We start from the raw sequence: 22,204 nt of genomic DNA, 5'->3' as shown, positions 1-22,204 counted from the left end.
TTTAACCATATAACTGCTCCCCCAAACAACACACTGATATAGAGCGCTCTCCATATCCTCTTCTAAATGAAACACCTTCGTTCGTATTCAGGAGTGAGGACATTTCATAGGAATGTGTGTGCTCCACAATACCAAAAAGAGACAACACTCTCTACAGCAACTCCATGGCCCTCATTTTCTCTTCTCTTGCATGCTACGCTCCGCAGAGCTGTGTTCAACAACTCTAATCTGTCTATTATGCATTCTAATCAAAGTCTCTCTTGTGAGCTGAAATAAGAGCTGATTACACCGTGCACACTCACACTCTAGCGCATAGTGATGACAAAGTGGGACACTGCAAGTCCAAGTCCAGAATGAAAAGAGTGAATGATTAACTTTAGCTGCTACATTCAAAGTTTGCAGTTCAAATGGATAGTGTCTGGAGATTGTTCATCAGGTGTGATTTAACGTTAAAACAAAGATAACCATATACTAATGGCACTAATGACTAACACAGTGGCCCTGAAAAAATATCTGAACACTTATGTCACACTTAAAAATATATATGCATATTCCATTAATAACCACAACATTTTCAAATACTTATTATTTTAATTTGGAAGGCACGTCTGTTGTTCAAAGATATCAAACTTCTTTTAGTGAAATGTTTAGCTTCAAAAGTATGGTTGCCCCATCTTTCTTTAAAATAGATGCTATTTGGATTGGAATTTTGATGTCTCATGCAATAGCATTCATACATGTTTAAAGTCTTGTTTCAGTGTCCACTATTTTGTGGGGCCAATGTAAATACTAAGACACAGTTTGAATAAATAATAAAAAGAGAAGCGCAAGCTTCGATGATGAACTGTATTGTGTTATTTAAACAATAACTTATATATCTTATCTTGTCTCTGGAGAGCCAAGTGTTTATGACAGTGGTGTCCTGGGCGATTGTCATTACCTCCTTAATGAAACTCATGAAGCGGCCTCCAAACCTCCAGGGTTTGTGGCGGTGACACTGCAGCGAGTTGACAGTCATCTGCGGAGCATGCTGGTAAGAGACCGACACGATGTGGACTGCGTCGTACGTCAGAGCAGCATCTGTCTGGAATAAATAGGGGGGCGATATGTCAGCTGAAAGGAACTGACGTGCAGGAGGAGAGCAGGACTTCACCAAATGACAACCTTGCCAGAGAGCAAACTGGGCCACTGCTCAGGACCATTTGTACATGAATCAAAACAGAGAGAAGTACAGGGTCTGGTGCAGGGATGAAAACAAAACAAATTATTTTTATTCAGTGTTTTTTTATAAACTGGGAACAAAAATGAGCTACTCAACTGCTAGAGTAGAGCAACATTGGAACCAACAGGACCAAATTAAAATTTCATTTGCACAGGACCATTAGTGAAGCCTGTGCGTAATTAGTAATAAATTCATGATGTCTTATAATCTATACTGTAATCCATACCTGGTTTTTGATTCATTACACTTCATTACACTTATAACCATGAATATGTAAGTATAACTTATAAGGTATAAGGAATTACAATTATTTACTAGAACATACAACCAGTTATAAAGTGTATTTTAAGGCTATTTAACCATTGGAAGAAAATTACAAATAAAAAATGTTATTTGGGTAAAAAAAAAAGACCTGGTAGAGTACAGAATATATATATAGTATAGTACATCTCTCTTGATTATAAACAAGAAAATTGCCATATGCTTGTCATCTATACATCAATGGTCGATACACAGAACACTAAACACTTCATTTTGAGTAAAATTTAAAAATTAGAAAACTTACAAACTGTATCTTCAGAATCATGTTTTTATTCAAAAATATTTTTAGTTCAGAATATAAACATCTGTCCAATCCTATGGACTTCTTTTGAAAAGGTCCCCACACATGGGGATCAAGACTAAGTGAAGACTTGGGGATCTCTTTTGACCCGAGCCAGTAAGTAACCATCACAAAACAACCTAGCAATGCCATAGCAACACCCAAAGCACCCTGACATTGCATAAAAAAACCAAGTATAATAAAATTGTCATACAATTTGACATTTTACTTATTCATTAATTAATTGTTGTGGATAATCCAAAGGCATTTTGACCAAAAACAGGATTAAGATTTGTTTTACAGTTTTTAACTTTTAAACAGGTCAAAAATGACCAGTGGCTTCCTAAAAAGTGTGTCTGTAAGTGTGTCAATGGAATTTTTAGTTCTCTTTAAAAAAAATCTGAAACTTGGGAAGCATCACTAACCATTAGTTAAAGCAAGAAATTGTTTTTGATGAAACAATTGCACATGGTTTGCACATAAGCTGCTACGCAAGTGATCTGTTCATTTGCTAATTACATCACTCAGAGCTATAAATAAGGCATGTTCAGTCCATCATTGTGCATGCATTCATTGTTCTGTGATTGCTAGAACTGAGCAAGTGCTGCAACTGTTTCTAATACTTCCCAATATGCTGTCATAATGCTTAGTGTTTCTTTGTGCTTTAAAATGTGTTTTATTACTAGAATACTTAAAACAGCATTATCACTTGCTTGTTTCTATGTCTTGTTGTGTTTGATTCCACAGGAGGTTGTCAAATTGTATATGGTTATTTACTTCAATATACAGATCATTAAACATATATGTAGAATATATTAAACAGATCATTAAATTAATATTTGGATCGTGTCCAGAAGGGAACCGTTAGGCTGGGAAAAGCCTTGTGGGCGACGCAAGTGAGAACGTTTGTATTGTGATTATTTTGGTGTCCACAGAAACCTACACCTACCCCTACCCCTTAACTTATCCCTTCACCTTAACCTTACCCCTAACCCTCACTTTACCAACAGCAAATGTGATTCTCATGAGACTTTCCCAGCTCGACGGTTTCATTTTAGACATAACCTCATATATGGTAGCAGCCATTTTCTTCAGCCTTGTTGAAAGAAAACTTGGTTTGGCAAACATAAGGGAGACTATCTGCAGGTGTCCATCAAAGAAGTACAGCATAGAATGACAATTGGAAGTTATTTTCCTTTTGCAATTTCAGGGTTTTCAATTCAATTCATGTCAATTGCAGTTATGCTTTTTTCACAATCTCTGTGTGACCAAGTCACACCCCAGAAAAAATACAGAAATGGTTAAGTGCTGTAGGGATGTCCTGTTCCAGAATGCTTTACAAAATAAGTGGGAGCCCTATAATATAATTCCTACATTCAAGGTAAATATCTCTTCTCTCACAGAACTGCTACACTCAAGGAGAAAATCCTCCAAGGCTTGAGGTTAATCAGAAGTGTGTTCAAGTCAGTAACCAAAGAGTACTAGACAGAGCTCAGCAAAAACATCCAGACCACAGGCGCAAAAGGAAATCTTAGAGCGATAGATGACAGAGTTCAAAGGGCCATTGATTCTTTCAAGAGCAAAACAGCACCTCAAGCACACACCAAAAAAAAAATAAAAAAATGATTGAGCCACAGTTGACTAGGGCTGAAATTGCTGAAAAAATGATTGTAGCTACTGCTATATGATGATCTCATGTGCTTATGATAATTATACCCTTGACCTTGGTCCCTAACAGAGGCAAGCAGATGCAGAGATAAGTGGACAACTACTCAGAACAACACTCAAGAGGCACAATCGTAGCAAGCTAAAGAGCCTTCACACTGCAAGATATCTTCGTGGACAGGATCTATCTTCACCTGCTCTGAAAAATGCTGAGAACAGCAGACAACCTTCTACTACACAAACCTGACCAAGGTATTTCACTTTGGTCTGGTTTGTTCCTTGGTCAGGTACATTATCATTTGAACATCCACCATGGCTTCAAGCAAGGATGAATCCTTGCTCCAACCCTCTTCCTCTCCATGCTCTTGAATAATTCCTTCTACATGCACATTCTCTGTAAGGACATACAATGATGATTGTCTATTCAGTCTATGCTGAATCAAGCATGGACCAAAATACTCCAAGTACTCCATAAAAAGATTGTTTCCACCTACGCTACTGTCACCAGTCATGGAGCAACTGCTCAAGTATCTAATGGACTACTTTGTCTTGGCAGCCAAATAATTTAGGTTGAACTCAGCTTGAGGAAAACAAATCTGTTCGGCTAAAACTTTAAAACTCCAGTGCACATTACGATTCACAGGTTTGCATATTTTGGTCCTCTGTCACTGATCACTCCATCACCTCTCCTTGTACAGTTATGCCAAAACACTTGAAAGCTGATTTAACCTTTGCTCACCTGGGAAGTGAATAAACTCATTTGCTATACCATGGCAGAAGTGTGCATTGGAGTGAGACATGGACGGGGCATGAAATTCAAAATCAAATTTTCTCAAGTGTCCTTCCAAACATGTGTACATTTCTCAGCTACTGGAAGAAGAATGGACATGTATACAAAGATGCAGCGACATTGCTGTTGGCTTCTTGTAACTGAAACATAGAGCTATGTATGATGATACAGTGCTGGGATGATTTGTTTGATATTAATATTGATATTAATGGAACACTATTAATGGAACACAGGACCATTTAGAGGAAGTAATTAAATGGTGGCAATAAAAGCCAACTTTTTCCATTTAAAAAAATTTCCTCCTCCACAAAGAATTGTACAGCATAGTGTGGGAGTATTTGAACTGCGGTGAGTACATTTATAGTTAAACGAGCTGTACAAATGTAAGGAAATCCAATGGCAGTGTATTAGGCATACTATTTGTGTTTATATCATTTGAAGAGCTTAAATCTAAATTATTCAGTTACAAAGCAAATAAAAGTAGATTCTGTATTTTAGTACCATGTACCAGGATAATTAGGAGCCATGTCTCCAAGGGGTTAGCCCCTATTATTCGTTAGTATTATTATTATTATTATTATTATTCTGGCTGACTAAGAATAATACAATTATTCTGTCATATAACCTCTCTGCAATTTTGAATTTTATGAAAATGAATGTATATTTTAAATGCTTTGTCTGATTTGAATGAAAATTGGAAGGGGTCTTCGACATCTCCTAATTGTACCTAATCAGTTTGGAGAAATATATATATATATATATATATATATATATATATATATATATATATATATACGTATATATATATATATATATATATATATATATATATATATACATATATATACACGTATATATACACATTTTTATTTAAACCATGCTGCTCTCTGCTTGGAATGTCTCTTTGGCTCTTTGAGCTGTGTCAACTGAATGGCCTAGTGGGTAACACATTGGAATGTAAAAAGGTTGTGATTTTAATTCCTAAGAGCAGTTTTCAACTTCTGTTGATCTCTGAGTCTTCATATTGTGCTTACTATAATGCATAATGTATTTAACTAAGTAATTCCTGCTTCAAAAAATAACTAAAGCTGTAATTATTTTCGCAGAAATAGATGTATACTCTCAAACAAGAATGTCTCTTTGACGTCAGTCAAACTTGTCGATTTTGTGGCACAGTGGTTAGAGATCTGGGTGACTGTACTGCCGAGCATTCATCTAGCGAATCTCCGCTCTCTTATCAACAAAACTGACAAATAACATCTCCTCACACGTACTAATAAGGACTTCTCAAATTCTGCTGCACTATGCTTCACAGAAACCTGGCTGAGTGAAGACATTCCGGACAGCGCGTTACATCTGCCGGGCTTCCAGCTGTTACATCTGCTCCAGATTTAACGGGGAAAACGAGAGGCGGTGGAATATGCCTTTACATCAACGAAAGTTGGAGTACAGATGTAACAACGTTAAAGAGGATGCGCTGATCTAATCTGGAAGCGCTCTTTATTAACTGTAAGCCGTTCTCTTCATTTATTCTGGTGTGTTTACATTTCTCCAAACGCGCTTGGGAACATAGCGCTGCAACAGCTGGCTGATCAAATCACAGACACAGAACAACAATACCCGGACTCAGTTATTATTATTCTTGGGGACTTTAACAAAGCATATGTCACACGTGAACTGCCCAAATACAGACAGCACATTACATGCCCCACCAGAGACAGGAATATATTGGATCACTGCTACATAACAATAAAGGATGGATATCGCTCTGTCCCACGTGCAGCTTTGGTCACTGTCCGGTTCATCTTCTTCCGACCTACAGGCAGAAATTTAAATCAACAAAGCCAGTTGTAAGGACTGTTAAGTGATGGACTAATGAAGCAGAGCTGGAACTACAAGCCTGCTTCGATTGCACTGATTGGAGTGTTTTTGAAGCTGCAGCTACAGACCTGGACGAGCTCACAGATACTGTTACATCATACATCAGTTTCTGTGAGGGCATGTTCATCCCTATTAGGACATTTTTATTATTCAACAATGATAAACCATGGTTCACAGGAAAACTCAGACAGCTTAGTCATGCCAAAGAGGAGGCTTACAGGGGTGGGGATAAAGTTTTGTATAATCAGGCCAGGAACACACTGAATAAGGAAATCAGAGTGGCTAAAAGCAGCTACTCTGAGAAGCTGAAAAACAAGTTTTCAGCTAACGACCCTGCATCAGTGTGGAGTGGCCTGAAACAACTTACTAATTACAGGACTCCTACCTCCAACCCTGTGGTGGACCAACGACTGGCTGACGACCTGAATGTGTTCTACTGCAGATTCGAAAGGCCCAATTTCACACCCCACACTCACTTGGACCGTCACTTCACACACACATTAACACCTCCTGCAACCTCCCTCCTCCCCCTCCTGCTACACAACCTACACTCAAGATCTGTGAAGATGATGTGTGCCGTGTCTTTCAGAAGCAAAGGTCAATGAAGACTTCAGGCCCAGATGGCGTCTCACCAGCGTGCCTTCATTCCTGTGATAACCAACTGGACCCCATCTTCACTCAGATCTTCAGTAGATCACTGGAGCAGTGTGAAGTCCCATGCTGCTTCAAACGCTCAATTATTATCCCTGTTCCTAAGAAACCAAAAATCACAGGACTTCATGACTTCAGACCTGTGGCTCTGACATTTGTGGTCATGAAGTCATTTGAGAGACTGGTGTTGGCCCACCTGAAGGACATCACTGGACCCTTTCTAGATCCCCTTCAATTTGCTTAACGAGCAAACAGGTCTGTGGATGACGCAGTCAATATGGGATTGCATCATGTTCTGCAACATCTGGACAGACCAGAGACATACGCAAGGATCCTTTTTGTGGACTTCAGCTCGGCTTTCAACACAATCATCCCAGCTATGCTCCGGACTAAGTTAACCAACTCCCTGTTCCCATGTCTATCTGTGAGTGGATTATCAGCTTTCTGATGGACAGGCAGCAGCTTGTGAGGCAGGGAAAATTCACTTCCACCACCTGTACTATCAGCACTGGTGCCCCCCAGGGATGTGTGCTCTTCCCACTCCACTTCTCCGACACCAATGTCATCGGCCTCATCCGAGATGACGATGAGTCTGCATATAGAAAGGAGGTTGAATGGCTGGCTGTCTGGAGCAGACAAAACAACCTGGAGCAGAACACACTCAAAATGTTGGAGATGATTGTGGACTTTAGGAGGAACACCCCAACATGGTCCCCCCCTCACCATTCTAAACAGCACTGTGGCAGTGGAGTCATTCAGGTTCCTGGGCACTACCATCTCACAGGACCTGAAGTGGGAGACACACATTGACTCCATTGTGAAAAAGGCTCTGCAGAGGTTGTACTTCCTTTGCCAGCTGAGGAAGTTCAACCTGCCACAGGCGCTGCTGATACAGTTCTACACAGCAGTCATTGAGTCTGTCCTCTGCACTTCAATAACTGTCTGGTTTGGTGCAGCTATGAAATCAGAAGAGTAAAGAGGACAGTTTGGACTGCTAAGAGGATTAGTGGTTTCCCCCTGCCCCCCCTTCAAGAACTATACACTTCCAGAGTGAGGAAAAAGGCTGGTAAAATCACTCTGGACCCCAATCACCCTGCCCACTACCTTTTTGAACTGTTGCCTTCTGGCCGACGCTTCAGAGCTCTGAGCACCAGAACCGTCAGACACAGGAACAGTTTTTCCCTCAGGCTATCCATCTCATGAACAGTTAATTTGCCCCATTGAGCAATAATTATCTGCAATACTCAGTTAAGTCTATTTATATTATCCAACATATCCACTTCTGCCATTACATACATTGCACTGTACATAATTGTTACAATCCCTTGTTGTCCGTCCCGTGTTTTCCGTTTTCACTTATCACGTTCCGTGTCACGATCCCTTGTTGTCTATACCGTGTTTTCTGTTTCACTCATCACCGCCGTCTCTGTGTTATTGTCCGCACCTGTTTGTTATTTCGTTATCACCATGTCTGTCTATTTAAACCCGCTTGTTTTCCCCTTTCCTTTGTCGTTCGTTGACGTTACATGTTCTTACTATGATCCTTTCTGTTCCTGTCTACCACTCGTGTTCGTTCGAGGTAATCTTGGCCTTCGTGGATGTTTAACCAACCTGTGTTCTTCAGTGTGTTATTTTGTATTTGAGTTCAGTTTTTCCCCTCATGGGCTATTTCTTTGTTCCAGTGTTTTGTTTTACTTGGCTTGTTAATAAAGTACCGCGTTTAGTTCCAAAACCTCCCGTCTGCTTTCTCCTGCTTCCCACAATAATAACAATAATGTATGAAGGTGAGTGTATGTACGTATATGTATAATTATTATGTATTTATTAATTTTTTGTTTTTAATTATCTATGTCTTGCTGCTGTTTTTGTATTGTTGTACACTGGAAGCTCCTGTCACCAAGACAAATTCCTTGTATGTATAAGCATACTTGGTAATAAAGCTGATTCTGATTCAGCTGGTATAAAAGTTGTGACTCTGTTTGTGGAGGAGCTCTATGCATTTGTGCTTAGGGAATGGCTTTAGGGCTTTGCCCCAATCATTGTTGCTTGCAGCTTTATTAATAATAATAGTAACTGTTATTACAGAAACCTAATCCATCTAAAATACACTCTTGGAATATATTAACTATACTGTTATATTGGGGTCATTCTTGACCCATTTAAATACAAATCTGTTTTTTATCAAAATGGCATGAATTAATAAGTTAAAAAATATAGCATTTTTATGATACTTGTTAATATTTATTCAATGTCAGTTTGTTTTTGGAATGGATACTAGGGCATTACTAAGTGTTTGCAAAATTGTAGCTTACTCTCCAAAGTAAAAAAGACCATCCCAGTTTAATTGAAAATGAATGACTTCTGGTTGCTTTGTCGCTGCAAATCGCTGTCCATGTGAACACCCATCTGGATTGCATACAGTGAAAGTGGAACTATTTGAAAGCTTTTTGTGATTGTTTATTTTGTCATTCCTTTTCATTAGCTAGGGGTCGTGTGTAGAGGAAATTGAAGCATACCGTCATAATTCCCTCTAGGAGTCCGGAGTCCGGTTTTGGTGGAATCTGTCTCTCCAGGGACCACTTCTCCACAATGGAAGCAACTTGAGGATTGTCCACATTTAGAATGCGGAATCCGGTCATATTAACACCACAGAAGCGATACGGCTCCAGGTTTATAGCCATGAGATCCTAGAGGAAGAGTAAGAGACAGAAAATCTAATTTAACCAGCCCGAATCGAGCTTCGTTGTTGTTGGGTGAGAGACTTCTTGTCTTTTTGTCCCTTGATAAAAAGCAAGAGATAGAGAGAGGGGTAAAAGAAGATAGACAGAGACAAAAATAAAAGAGATTAAGGATAATACCATGCTTTCCAGGCTGCCTGGGTAAAGCCAGATGAAACGTAGTAGGATGTACACCTCTGTGCCAGCGTGTATGATATCATAGACAGTGAGCCAGAAGTCAGCCGCACAATGGCTGAGTGAAACAGTTATTTCCTCTGTAATCCAGTGTTCATTGCTGCTATCCGGTGAATTGAACCGTAAACATTTCACTCTGAATACCACCCCTGACACTGAAATGTATCACAGTCTGTGGATTCAATGGTTTTTAACAGTGTGTATTTTAAAAAGGATCAGGATTTCACATTCTCAATGCAATGATGTGCGAACAAATCATCCCAAAATGAAATTGCTGGTGTGTAAAATGGCATTACAATTAACTGCGAATGAATCAAGATATTTTTGGTTGAGGTCAAAGCGGAGTGAGATGGCATGGCTATCTCACGCCTGCTTCTGTGAAACCGAGAATGAATGGTAAAATGAGCAAGCCAGTGTTCAATGAAAAGACTTACTGTAATCGGCAGAAGCTAATTAACGTTCTAGAACAATACCAACACACACCCACACTACAGGCGCCATTGTCTGAGCAGTTATTCGGAGAAGAGTCACTCTGCTTCTTGTACCAGCCTACATATTGCCAAACATGATAACATGTTGGGTAGGTGGGGGTGGCGAAGAAACATAATGGTAGAACATAATAGACTATTTCATTAACACCCTGTGGGGCTGGAACTGTGGGAAGAGGAGCGTGCAAAACATATGCAGAAGAAAGCTTGCCCCGAGAAACAGCACTTTTTTGAACTATAACATAAATGATTTCTGCTTAAATGTACATTTCAAGCTATTTTCCATCTTAATGTTTTGCTGTTTCATCATAACAGTGGCATCATATTATGAATGATGAGCTGATGCTGAAATGCAAAAAAAAACGTATTCTAGTTAAATGAGGTTTATTATATTAAAAATTATTACATAAACAGCTAAATTATTTATGTCGCTCTCTCAGGTGAGGTTATGTCAGAAAATGCACAACAGAGTTACGAAATGTGAATCCAAATGATCAGCAACCAAACAATAATGAAAGCAATGATCTTATAGTAATGAATACAGTTTTTGTGCTAGGAGTATGCAGCGAAGCCATTATCTGTATTCATATCTGGATCTGTCTGTATTCAGATAGAACCGGGTGTGGGTGGGGCTTAAACCGGAAGTGTGTCAAAACTAAATAAAATGCCCATTTGTAAGTGTTACTTTTACATTTATTGTTTCTATTAATAAAATATGCCTGGTATATGCCTTTCATAATAATAGCCTATTAATAATAATAATAACAGTAAAATATTATTATTATTCTTTTTTTTCCTTACAGATGAAGCTGAATTTGTTGGCTACATTAACTGTGGAATATGTTGTGGGTTCTCCTGGTATTTCAGATATTAATATCTGCATGAAACAGAATGGTTTTTTGTCTGAGCATGTATAACAACAACATTATTCTAATAGATGAATACTCTATGGAGCATTTAACATTTATGGAGCAGTTGAACTTTTTTCAGACTAAAGTCATAACCAGTTAATTTACTTAATTGCTGATGTGAATATAAATGTGGTCAACTTTAAGAGACGGATAGATGAGCTCCGACGTGAAATCATCACTTCAGGTCAGGAATTTAATGAGTTGAGTCTACACCTATCCGATCTGAAATCACAACATGCACATTTTCATTCATAAGGTCTACACTTTAGAAATATTGGCTGCACAGATTCATAAATTCTAATTTTGTATGTTTATTTAAAATGTCGCTTAATCCTTGTGCTTTTTGGATAATCAGAATTGTTTTTATATTGTTCGGATGAATCAGTTATTCGTTCTGAAGTCGAATTCATGCCTCTCCGAATAAGGTGTTTGGCTTCAGACACATCCCTAGTTTGTGCTATTAATTCATTGCACAACAGCATAATACAAAAAGCTTGAATGTTCTCTTTGTTAAGTGCTTATAAAGGGGTTCACTAATGACTAATAACTCATTTACAAAAAAGCTTTATAAATCATTGATATGCAGTTATGACAACATGAACATAGATGATGACTTTTGTGCAATACTTTCCAAATACTGTGTTAGGTACATGTTATAAATGCTTAATACACTTCTTCTGACATATTAATAACAACAATTACAAAACAAACAAACATAAAATGCCCTAATTCATGATTTGTGTCACAATGCAGCAAAAATAAACTCTTATAGTGAGATTAAAAGGAAGAACTGTCATTTTGCACCAGTACACTTTGTGTTTATATTCATTACTGTAACGTCTTGACTCAATTGTGTTGTCACGTTGATGCCAAAATAATGGTGCTGCCCCAACTTAACCATTCCTCTGAAAAAACACTCTTAAAGACATGCATGATTATTCACAGCATTTATCATATAATAATAAAGCTTGCTTGCTATTAAACTATACTGAACTTTATGTACATAGCTTTCTAATGTTGGAAACTCATTAAGGTTACATTTAGGTTTACATTAAGGTACAATTTCATAGTTTACTAATGATGAATAAGTGTTATTAAGCATTTATAAATGTCATGTAAAAACTGCTCACTATTTGCTAGTATTGCATGACTGTCACCCCTTTTTTCATGTTGTTATAACCACATAGCACTGATTTATAAGGTTTTGTAAATGAGTTATTGGTAATTCATTACCGTCTTTATAAACCATTAACAAAAAAAACATTAATGAAAATTGTTACCTGAACTCACACCAAACATGTGTATTATGTACAGTATATAGAGGCTTACTTCAGGGTTAGGTTAGGGTTTAATTGTCTACCAGTAATCCAGGTAGCCAGGTAGTCAGCAGATTGATACAGTTACATGTCAAATGCTTTTTCAGCTTATCAGTTTGCATGACTGACTAAATGAGATGATCTATAAAGATCATTGATGTGTGAGATGGTGGAACTTGTACAATCTGTACATCTGCTATATGGACATCAATGGAATTGTCTTCTGTTACCTTGCAGCTAAACTAAATGTATCTCTTGGGGGTCACAGGCATGGTCTATTTATCCTCATGAGTGATAAATGTGTGAAAATATCATAGATAATTTATGTATTATAATCATACACACAGCTGATTGGTTTTCATAGTGTGCTGGGTAATAATCCTTCAGCCAGATTCAGTAAGTCTCCGTCACAACTCAGATGCTTGACATTTAAGGAGCATTAAACGGCCACTCAAAATGTGTTCAAGAGGGCTTTGTTCCCACCACACAAAATTTGTTTTTCAAATCTGATCTTTAGGACTGATTTTCCTCACTGTTTTACAAGTGATAAAATCAGATCTTTTTGTTCAGACAGTGTAGTCAATATCCGTTGTATCTACATTTGTTACTGTAGTAATGAAGTGTCAAACCGCTCACTCATTCACTATTCTCTACATACTGTATTAGATGTCATATACAGTAGTTCACTGTATTGGGAAGCGGCTCTAGACACTACTGCAAATTGTAAATAAATAAATAAAAACTACTTGAAATATGATCTCACTCCAAAAATCTGATTTAAATTGGATTTCAAACTGACAAACAAATGTGGTTTGAGGTTGGTTTGTTAAAATCAGATTTCATGTGGGTGTTTCGCTGTTCAGAACAAACTGATTTGCCAAAGTCGGAAGTGGAAAAAAAAGGAGGAATAATTTTTTTACTGCCTGTCTGAAAAAAGTCAACAAGTGGTGTTTCAGTCTTACAATCTTTTAAAATAGTTCAAATTCTAAAACTTTAAATTTAAACTTCCATTAAAATCTTAACGCAACACACAATTGCAAATCACTCTATTGCCTTTGTAGGGATGTTTCAAAGACATTAAGTTGATTGGAGCTTCAGGGAATGGCTAATGTTTACACTGGGTGGCGGAAACTCCATTAAGGCTGTTTTGTCAAGTGAAATTGATATTGCAGACAGGATCCAAAGCTCATCTGCAATTAAAAGCCATTCATCAAAAAATAAAGTAGATGCAGAACAAAAACAAATGACATTCAATTTGCTGTTAGTACTGCAGTACATTACCAGAGTGGTGAAGATGTAGTGATAGTACTCTGTCATCATTCCCATCATCTGGGCCTGGAGAAAGAGAAGGGGAATGGGGGGGGAATACAATGAATATCATGTCAGAGTCATTTGCAATCATAGTGGCTGCTAACACAAACAATGGTCTAACAAATGAGATTGTATCAGGATTGAGGAACTATGAAGAACCACTCATCTCTCTATAGAATCTCCTATTCGGATGGCAATTGTTTCTCAGGGTGATGTTTGTAAAAGTACATTTTCATGGCTACTCTGTGATAAAACGTATGCTTTCAGATGACAATTAAATCATGGGGGACGAGTGAGACATTTTGTCAATTACATGATTGCTGTTGTGCTTGTTATATGGGAAAATTCATCAATCCACAAACTGTCCACTATATTTGCGTTTAAATATGTTTGGAATAACGCTAAAGTGAAAATAAAATTTTTAAAACATGAGAGAACCGTGCTGGAAAGCGCTTGGGACATTTACAGTGTACATTTTCACATACGAGCATGACAAAATTCTTGCGAAGAGTGATTAAATGAATTAAGAAACTGTAGGGACAAGACTGATTATCAAAACAGCCAAATAAATCTGTCAATGGGGGTACGTATGTTTCGTCACCCACATCAACTCAGTTGCGCCGCTTGCACGCTCTCTCCGAGATATAGAAGCCCGTATATCAAGGACAGTAAAGATAGTTAAAATGAAATTTGAGGAGATATGGTAAAAGTGGTTTTCTTATGTTTTATCTATCAAACTCATGGATATAATTTGGAATTATCTGTCAGTGTTTAAAAAGTGGAGGCGGAAATGAAACCTTTTAAATTAGATAGACATTAACAACTTTTCTGGGACTACTTGACCCGTATAAATGAGTAGTCATGCAAGCCCTATGTATAAATGTATTTTTGTAAATGTTTCTATATTAAAATGTGATATATTACTATTGTATTACATTGCTTCCATAATAATGAACCATTTCAGAAGTTTACTTGTTCTGGCTCTTGTTTTTCTTGCAATCCTACTCGTTGTGGAGTGGCGACGTAATTTCATTATTGTGAATTATTTCATAAATGTCTGTTACACAATTCTCCAACTGTCCAATTACCGCCAGAGCTGTTAACACACGCAGCGCAAATGTACAGCACTTAGCAGTGGTCAAAAAGGATTTCCAAAATGGCTTTTGGGTTATAAACTCAGAGATGTGGATTCGGTGTGGACCTTACATCCCGTGTAAAATAATTGCTGTCCGAATATGGCGTGTGTTTGTTTCTGATATTATACGTCGTAACAGATTATCCTGCAGCTTGCTTTCTTGCAGTGGTAAGGGCTCTTCAAGGAATAGTTCATCCAAAATGAAAATTCTGTAATTCTTTTCTCGCCCTCATGTCATTTATTTTAAAATAAGTATAAAAAAAAACATTTTCCAAGATATTTTATTTCTTGTCAGAAATGTCATCAATGTACAAGTTCGTTCCGGTCCTCAAATCTGATTGGACGTGAGATGTTCCATGAGTACTGATGGTCTCATACCATCAGCACTCAGATGCTTCAATGTGTGTATCACTTTGCTTGTGTTCGTGCCATTCTAAACTAAAGTGTAAGAGCAGTGCATATGTGTTAAAGCTGTCTCTTTACATTTAATTTTGTGGCATTACATATTTTAGCCAGCAGGTGGAGGCAAAAGACCAGTTTTGTGTGTACTATGAGCCAGTTAGTGACGTGAAGTAAGCCAGCGTCACTCAGTGTTTACATTCAACAACACTCCATGATCGCTCATATTACAACTACACTACTAAAGCTAGGAAATAGCTTTAAACAGCTTTAAACTAACAACTTCAGGATTAAGGCTCATCACAGCTGAGAGACACAACAGACTGATTAATTACACAAACTCAAGGTTCTTACCTCTTACCGGAGTTTACACATTGGAGCGGACATACTGTTCAAAATGGAGGAGATTGCAGTTTCTATAGTGAAAGACTCTTGCGCACTGGCTACCGTGAAACAGGAAGGAATACCCTCGCTTGGATGACTATTTTTTCCACTGAGAAAATAGGATGAATTTCACCAAAATAGCATCATCTTCATAAAGCTGACTAGCAAAGCATCTACAGCAGCAGTTCTCAAAGTGTGGGGCGCGCCCCACTGGTGGGGAATAGAGACGTGACAGGTGGGGCATGCCAAACGGGGGGAAATTTTCCTTTTTATGCATTTCTGTCTTTATTCGTTCATGGCGAGTCCGCATAGTCAACTTCATCTTTGCAGTGACACATAAAACACCAGTTTATTAATAAACAATTAAACGTCTCCTTGCTATTTTTGTTTCACATTCATAATCATTACATTTGCCGGTTCTTTGTGGCAAGCTTTATGCGTCTGGTCGATGCGCTTGAGTCGCGGCTATATAGCGCTCAGTATCCTGTATAGCCTACTTAAGTTATTAAATCAATATAAAGGGCGATTTGTCCACTAATGGCTTAAATGAACAAATACTAGTTCGACTAGAAAAAACTTTAGTCGGAGGCAGCCCTTATTTCACATATTTTTGAAACATCAGGCCATTCTGGGTTGAGCTAGCGACCCTGAGCCGGAATGAGCGAGCAGAGCGGAATATTCAGAAATCGCGCTCCGCTCACATGCTCTGATCGGAACAAAGGAATATTAGAATAATTAATCATTAGTTTATCTTATAGCTACACTGCCCATAATTTTAATCCAATTTCAAACACAGTATGTTATGTCTATTTAAAAAATATATATATTTCACGTTTTTAAGTACAAAATGATGTTAGTCCACAGCCCCCCACCAGGGGGTGCTGATGCTATTACGAGGGTGGCTGCAGCAACGGCAGCACACTCCTTCCCGCGCTACTGTGAGTATCAGGCTAGTGTGGGCAATAACGTAATAATACAACATGGATAAATTTGTGACACGGACCTCAAAAGTTGTCGAGCCAGAGCCAGCAGAGAGACACAAACCAGACGGGCCAAATCAACCAAAAAGCCAACCAAAAAGAAAATATGATGAAGGGTATCTTGCTTTTGGATTCACGGCAGCGGTGGTGGGGGCTGAGGAGAGACCGATGTGTGTTCTGTGTCTTAAACCGCTAGCAGCGGACAGTATGAGACCCAACAAATTAAGACGACATCTAGAGACCACACACCCCAGTCACGTCAATAAGCCACTTGATTTCTTTCAAAGAAAACTGGCAGAATACCGTCAACAGGAGACTCGCATGGTAAAAGCTGCATCAGTAAACAGAAAAGCACAGAAGGCTTCATATCTAGTGGCATACAGAATTGCACAATGCAAAAAACCACACACAATTGCAGAGCAGCTCATTCTTCCCGCTGCTCTAGACATGGTGACAATTATGCTTGACGAGACAAGCGCAGCAAAATTAAAAGCTGTCCCCCTGTCAAACGACACAGTTGCGAGACGTATATGCAACATTACAAGAGATCTTGAGGAACAACTTATAGAAAAATTAAAAGACAGTCCTTTTGCATTACAAGTGGACGAAGCTACTGACAGCAATAAAGACTGCTTGTTCATCTCGTACGTCTCCTTGTGAATGGCGAGTCACTATGCGAGGATTTGCTGTTTTGCAAATACATAAAAAATAGAGCCACGGCTGATGAGCTGTTTAAGATCATGGACAGTTACCTCAAAGAACACGGCCTTAAATGGGAAAACTGTGTGGGCTTTTGCTCTGATGGCGCGCAGACCATGGCAGGGTCAAGAAACGGGCTGCAGGCACTAATAAAGAGGTTTTTTATTATTTTTTACATTTTTTTTTTATTATTATGCAATATAAAAATAAAAAATACATATACAAAAAAGAACAATGAGGGTTACATTACACTTTGACAAAGCTTGTTATATTAGTTTATATGCATTACACCATAAAAATAAATAAATAAATAAATAAATAAACGTCCTTTTTTTTCCTTTTTTTTTTCTTCCTTTCTCTTTTTCCCTTTTCCTTCCAAAAAACCATGTAATAAACATAGTCAATTTTGCACAATCATAGGATATAGATTGACAAAAAAAAAAAACAAATTAAAAAAAAAAAAAACGGTAGAGATATAACTCATGGTACATGAAGGATCTCATCATATTTTTTCAGAAAAGAACTAATAAAGAGGGTTGCGCCAGATGCGCACTGGACGCACTGCGTCATTCACAGGGAAGCGCTCGCGTCAAGGCAGCTCAGCCCTGAACTAAATGAAGTTTTGACAGAAGTTATTAGCGTTGTCAATTTTATCAAAACCCGACCCCTGAAAGCGCGACTGTTCTCCGCACTTTGTGAGGAAATAGGAGCTGATCACACATCTATGCTGTTTCACAGTGAAGCAAGGTGGCAAAGTGCTGTCGCACTTCTTTGAGCTTAGGGCAGAGATCCGGATGTTCTTGGAGGAGGAGCGCATGTATGAGGCTGCAAGCAAGTTCAGTGATGAACAATTTCTGTTTAAACTGGCCTACCTCAGCGATGTGTTTGGCAAGCTGAATGAATTAAATCTTCAGCTTCAAGGCAAAGACAAGCACCTACCCCACCTGGCAGACAAAATTACTGCATTCACCCGAAAGCTTGAGGTATGGGGCAGGCGCCTCGATCAGCAAAACATAGATGTCTTTGAAAACCTGAGTGAAGTTGCTGAAACGAATCGGTTACCTAACGTAACCTCGGTTCTCTCTAGATGAAGGAACGAGTATTGCGTAAGCTAGCTTACGCTACGGGAAAGATTAATCTTTTCTGAGATATTGAAGCCAAAAAATTATCCTTAATTTTGTATCATTTGTCAACGCAGTGCAGCAACTGCAGACCTTGAGCGGGCTAGCTAGCAAGCTCATTGGTTGCTCTGCGGCAACTGCTGCAGCCTATAGACGAACTAGGGCGAACGCGCGTCCAATGAGAGGCGTCCGCGCGCTTACTAAATCAAAGCCCGCCAAAATGGGTGTGGCTAGAGTGCATATAAGCGTAGTTCGTAGGCTGGAACCCTGGTTTTCATTGAATGAAGCGAAAGTCGCTCGTGGCGCGAGCACGGCCAGCTACGCAATACTCGTTCCCTCATCTAGAGAGAACCGAGGTTACGTTAGGTAACCGATTCGTTCTCTTACGAGAGGTTCTTTCGTATTGCGTAAGCTAGCTTACGCTACGGGAACCCATTGTCAACGCCGTGCACGCCAAGCATCCACTGCATGAGCCCCGGGGGTGGGGGGACCCGGGGGAGCCCTTGTGAGTGGGGAAATAATATTTGGCGAGAGTGCGGGCCAGTGTGTGTGAAATACATAAGCACATAGTGGGAAGGGAACGACAGAGTGGCGGTGCTGGTCTGTGTGGAATGTGTCCCATCAGTGCAGCTCACCAGGGGAGCTGTAGCGTATTAAACCGCTAGTAGTTTTGCCTGCAGGGCGGGCACTTCCAGATTGTAAAATCTGACAAAGGTGGAAGGGGAAGCCCAGCCCGCTGCCACACATATGTCATGAATGGAAATCCCGCTGGACCATGCCCACGATGAGGCCATGCCTCTAGTGGAGTGAGCCCTAATGCCCAACGGGCATGGCAGGTCTTTTGACGCGTATGCTGCAGCAATAGCGTCCACTATCCATCTAGACAGTGTCTGTTTCGAGGCGGCGAGACCTTTGGTGCACCCTCCGATCGAAACGAAAAGCTGCTCAGAGCGTCTGAAAGAGGCGGAGCGCGCAGTATACAATCTCAGTGCTCTGACTGGGCAAAGGAGATTGGCATCGCGTTCGGCTATCGGATGCTGGCAGCGCCGATAGGAAATGACCTGTGCTCTGAAAGGAGTACCGATCACCTTGGGAACATAGCCGTGTCTAGGCTTTAAAATGACCTTGGAGTCACTTGGTCCAAACTCAAGACACGCAGCGCTGACAGACAGCGCGTGAAGGTCTCCCACACGTTTGACTGATGACAGGGCAGTCAGAAAACGGTTTTGAGTGAAAGGTATTTCAAATCCACGGATTGAAGCGGTTCGAAAGGAGGGGCTTTCATAGTTTCGAGAACTATAGAAAGATCCCAGATAGGAACCGATGGGAGCGCGGGGGTTCATCCTTCTAGCTCCCTTGAGGAAGCGGATGACCAGCTCGTTTTTTTTCCCAGTGACTGGCCGTGCAGGGGTTCAGCGAACGCCGCGACGGCCGCCACATACACTTTGAGCATGGATGGGGATCTGCCCTTATCCAGCAGCTCTTGTAAAAACACGAGCAGCGACGACACCCCACATGTCCGTGGGTCCAGGTCTCTGTCGGTGCACCATTTTGAAAACACAGACCATTTTGACGCATAGAGTCTTCTCGTGGAAGGGGCTCTAGCGTGTATGATGGTGTTTATTACCCCTTCTGGCAGAGCGACGGGTAGTCGTTGATCACCCACGCGTGCAGTGCCCAGCACTCTGGGTGGGGATACCAGATCATGCCGCGAGCTTGAGAGAGGAGATCTGCTCTCACTGGGATGGGCCACGGCGCTGTTAGTGACAGCTGCGTAAGCTCCGGGAACCATGTCTGATTCTCCCAACACGGGGCTATGAGGAGCACCGAGTGACGCGTTTCCCTGATCCTCTGCATTACCTGTGGCAATAGCGAGACGGGAGGGAAGGCGTAAAGCGGGCGGTTGGGCCAGTCCTGGGCCAGCGTGTCCTCGCTTTTCGAGAAAAATATTGGGCAGTGAGAGTTCTCTTCTGACGCAAAGAGGTCTATCTCTGCTCTGCCGAATATGCGCCATAACTTCTGGACTGTTTGAGCGTGCAGGGACCATTCCCCTGGAGGAATATTGTCTCTGGACAGTCTGTCTGGGCCGTCATTCAGGTGGCCTGGCACGTCCGTCCCCCTCAGTGAGCGCAGGTGGCACTGGGACCAACTCAGTATGCGTTTCGTCAGATGGAAGAGGTTCCTGGATCTGACACCGCCCTGACGGTTTAAGTAGGATACCACAGATCTGTTGTCCGAACGGACCAGGACGTGGTGACCCTGAATGACTGGGAGAAAGCGCACAAGCGCGTACTCGACCGCTATCATTTCCAGACAATTTATGTGAAGGAGCTTTTCCTGAACTGACCATAGGCCAAAAACCGGAGAGCCCTCGCAGACTGCGCCCCAACCCGTGTTGGACGCGTCTGTCGAAATGACTTTTCGCCGAGATACAGCTCCCATCGTCGCTCCCCGCTGATACCATTCGGCCACTGTCCAGGGCTGCAGAGCTGAAATACAGGTCTGAGTCACCTTGATCGGCTGGCGGCCTGTGGCCCAAGCCCGGCGAGATGCGCGGGTGTTTAGCCAATGCTGAAGCGGGCGCATGCGCAGTAAACCCAGCTGAAGTACTGCTGCGGCTGAGGCCATGTAACCTAGCATGCTCTGAAATTTTTTCAGAGGCGTGTGGCTGTTCATCTGAAAGGACGCGGCTAGTCGCTGAACACGGTGTGCGTGCTGTGTAGATAAGCGAGCCGTCATAGCCACGGAGTCTAGTTCTATTCCAAGGAAGGAAATTGCCTGACTGGGCTGTAGTGAGCTCTTGGTCCAATTGACTGCAAGACCCAAACTGTTCAGATGGCTGAGGAGAACTGTTCTGTGAGACAGAAGCTCCGTATGTGACTGTGCCATAATCAGCCAGTCGTCCAAATAGTTCAGAATTCGCAAGCCCTGACTCCGCAGGGGTGCAAGAGCCGCATCCATGCACTTAGTGAATGTACGGGGTGCTAAAGACAGGCCGAACGGAAGGACGGTGTATTGATAAACCTGGCCATCGAAGGCGAATCTAAAGAATGGCCTGTGATGGGGATTTATCTGAATCTGAAAGTAGGCATCTTTCAGATCGAGAGAGATAAACCAGTCCCCCGGTGCGTATGCGCGAGGAGTTTCCTGATTGTAAGCATTTTGAACGGTCTTTTTGCAAGCACCTTGTTCAAACCCCTGAGATCTAATATTGGTCTGAGGCCGCCGTCTTTCTTGGGAACAAGAAAATAATGGCTGTAAAACCCCGACTCGCTCAGCGAAGGTGGCACTTTCTCTATGGCCCTTTTGCACAGAAGGTTTGCTATTTCTGAACGAAGCATGCAGGCTGCTTCCGTGTTCACAGTAGTTTCGAGCACGCTCTGAAGCGGGAGGGCGGCGATCGAACTGTAGCAAATAGCCCTGTTTTATTGTGCTTAACACCCATTTGGATATCCCTGGGATAGCTTCCCACGCTTTGAAGCGTAGCAGCTAGAGGGTGAATGGCCAAATCGCCCTGATTGCCGCATACAGCAGCTGAACAGAATGTGTGAGCGCTTACTGTGCTTATGCATGACTGCTCGCAGACAGTAGGGACCTGCTGTTCTGTGAGTGACTTCCCGATTGAGGTGAATGGGGAAAGAGTCACATCTGTTAAGTGATGCGCGAGCATAGTCACAGGCACGGGACTTACATACAGAGAAGTGTTTGCTGGCAGAGAATGGGCGTTTATTGACTCTA

General features: G+C 40.9%; 1 protein-coding gene across 1 annotated transcript in view; it reads right to left on the bottom strand.

The window, feature by feature from the left end:
- LOC127655530 (glutamate receptor ionotropic, kainate 3-like) overlaps positions 1-22,204 on the bottom strand; it is a 226,605-nt gene that overhangs the window by 87,451 nt on the left and 116,950 nt on the right. The window contains exons 5-7 of the mRNA XM_052143414.1: positions 13,719-13,772; positions 9,327-9,497; positions 941-1,084 (exon numbers count right to left, since the gene is read on the bottom strand). Of these exons, the coding sequence (XP_051999374.1) occupies positions 941-1,084; positions 9,327-9,497; positions 13,719-13,772 (369 nt within the window). The remainder of the gene's footprint in view (positions 1-940; positions 1,085-9,326; positions 9,498-13,718; positions 13,773-22,204) is intronic.

This window comes from Xyrauchen texanus, chromosome 15, assembly GCF_025860055.1.
Source record: "Xyrauchen texanus isolate HMW12.3.18 chromosome 15, RBS_HiC_50CHRs, whole genome shotgun sequence".
Lineage (NCBI taxonomy): Eukaryota > Metazoa > Chordata > Actinopteri > Cypriniformes > Catostomidae > Xyrauchen > Xyrauchen texanus.
The sequence above is the reverse complement of the archived record's forward strand: the minus strand, read 5'-3'. Positions and strand labels throughout refer to the sequence as shown.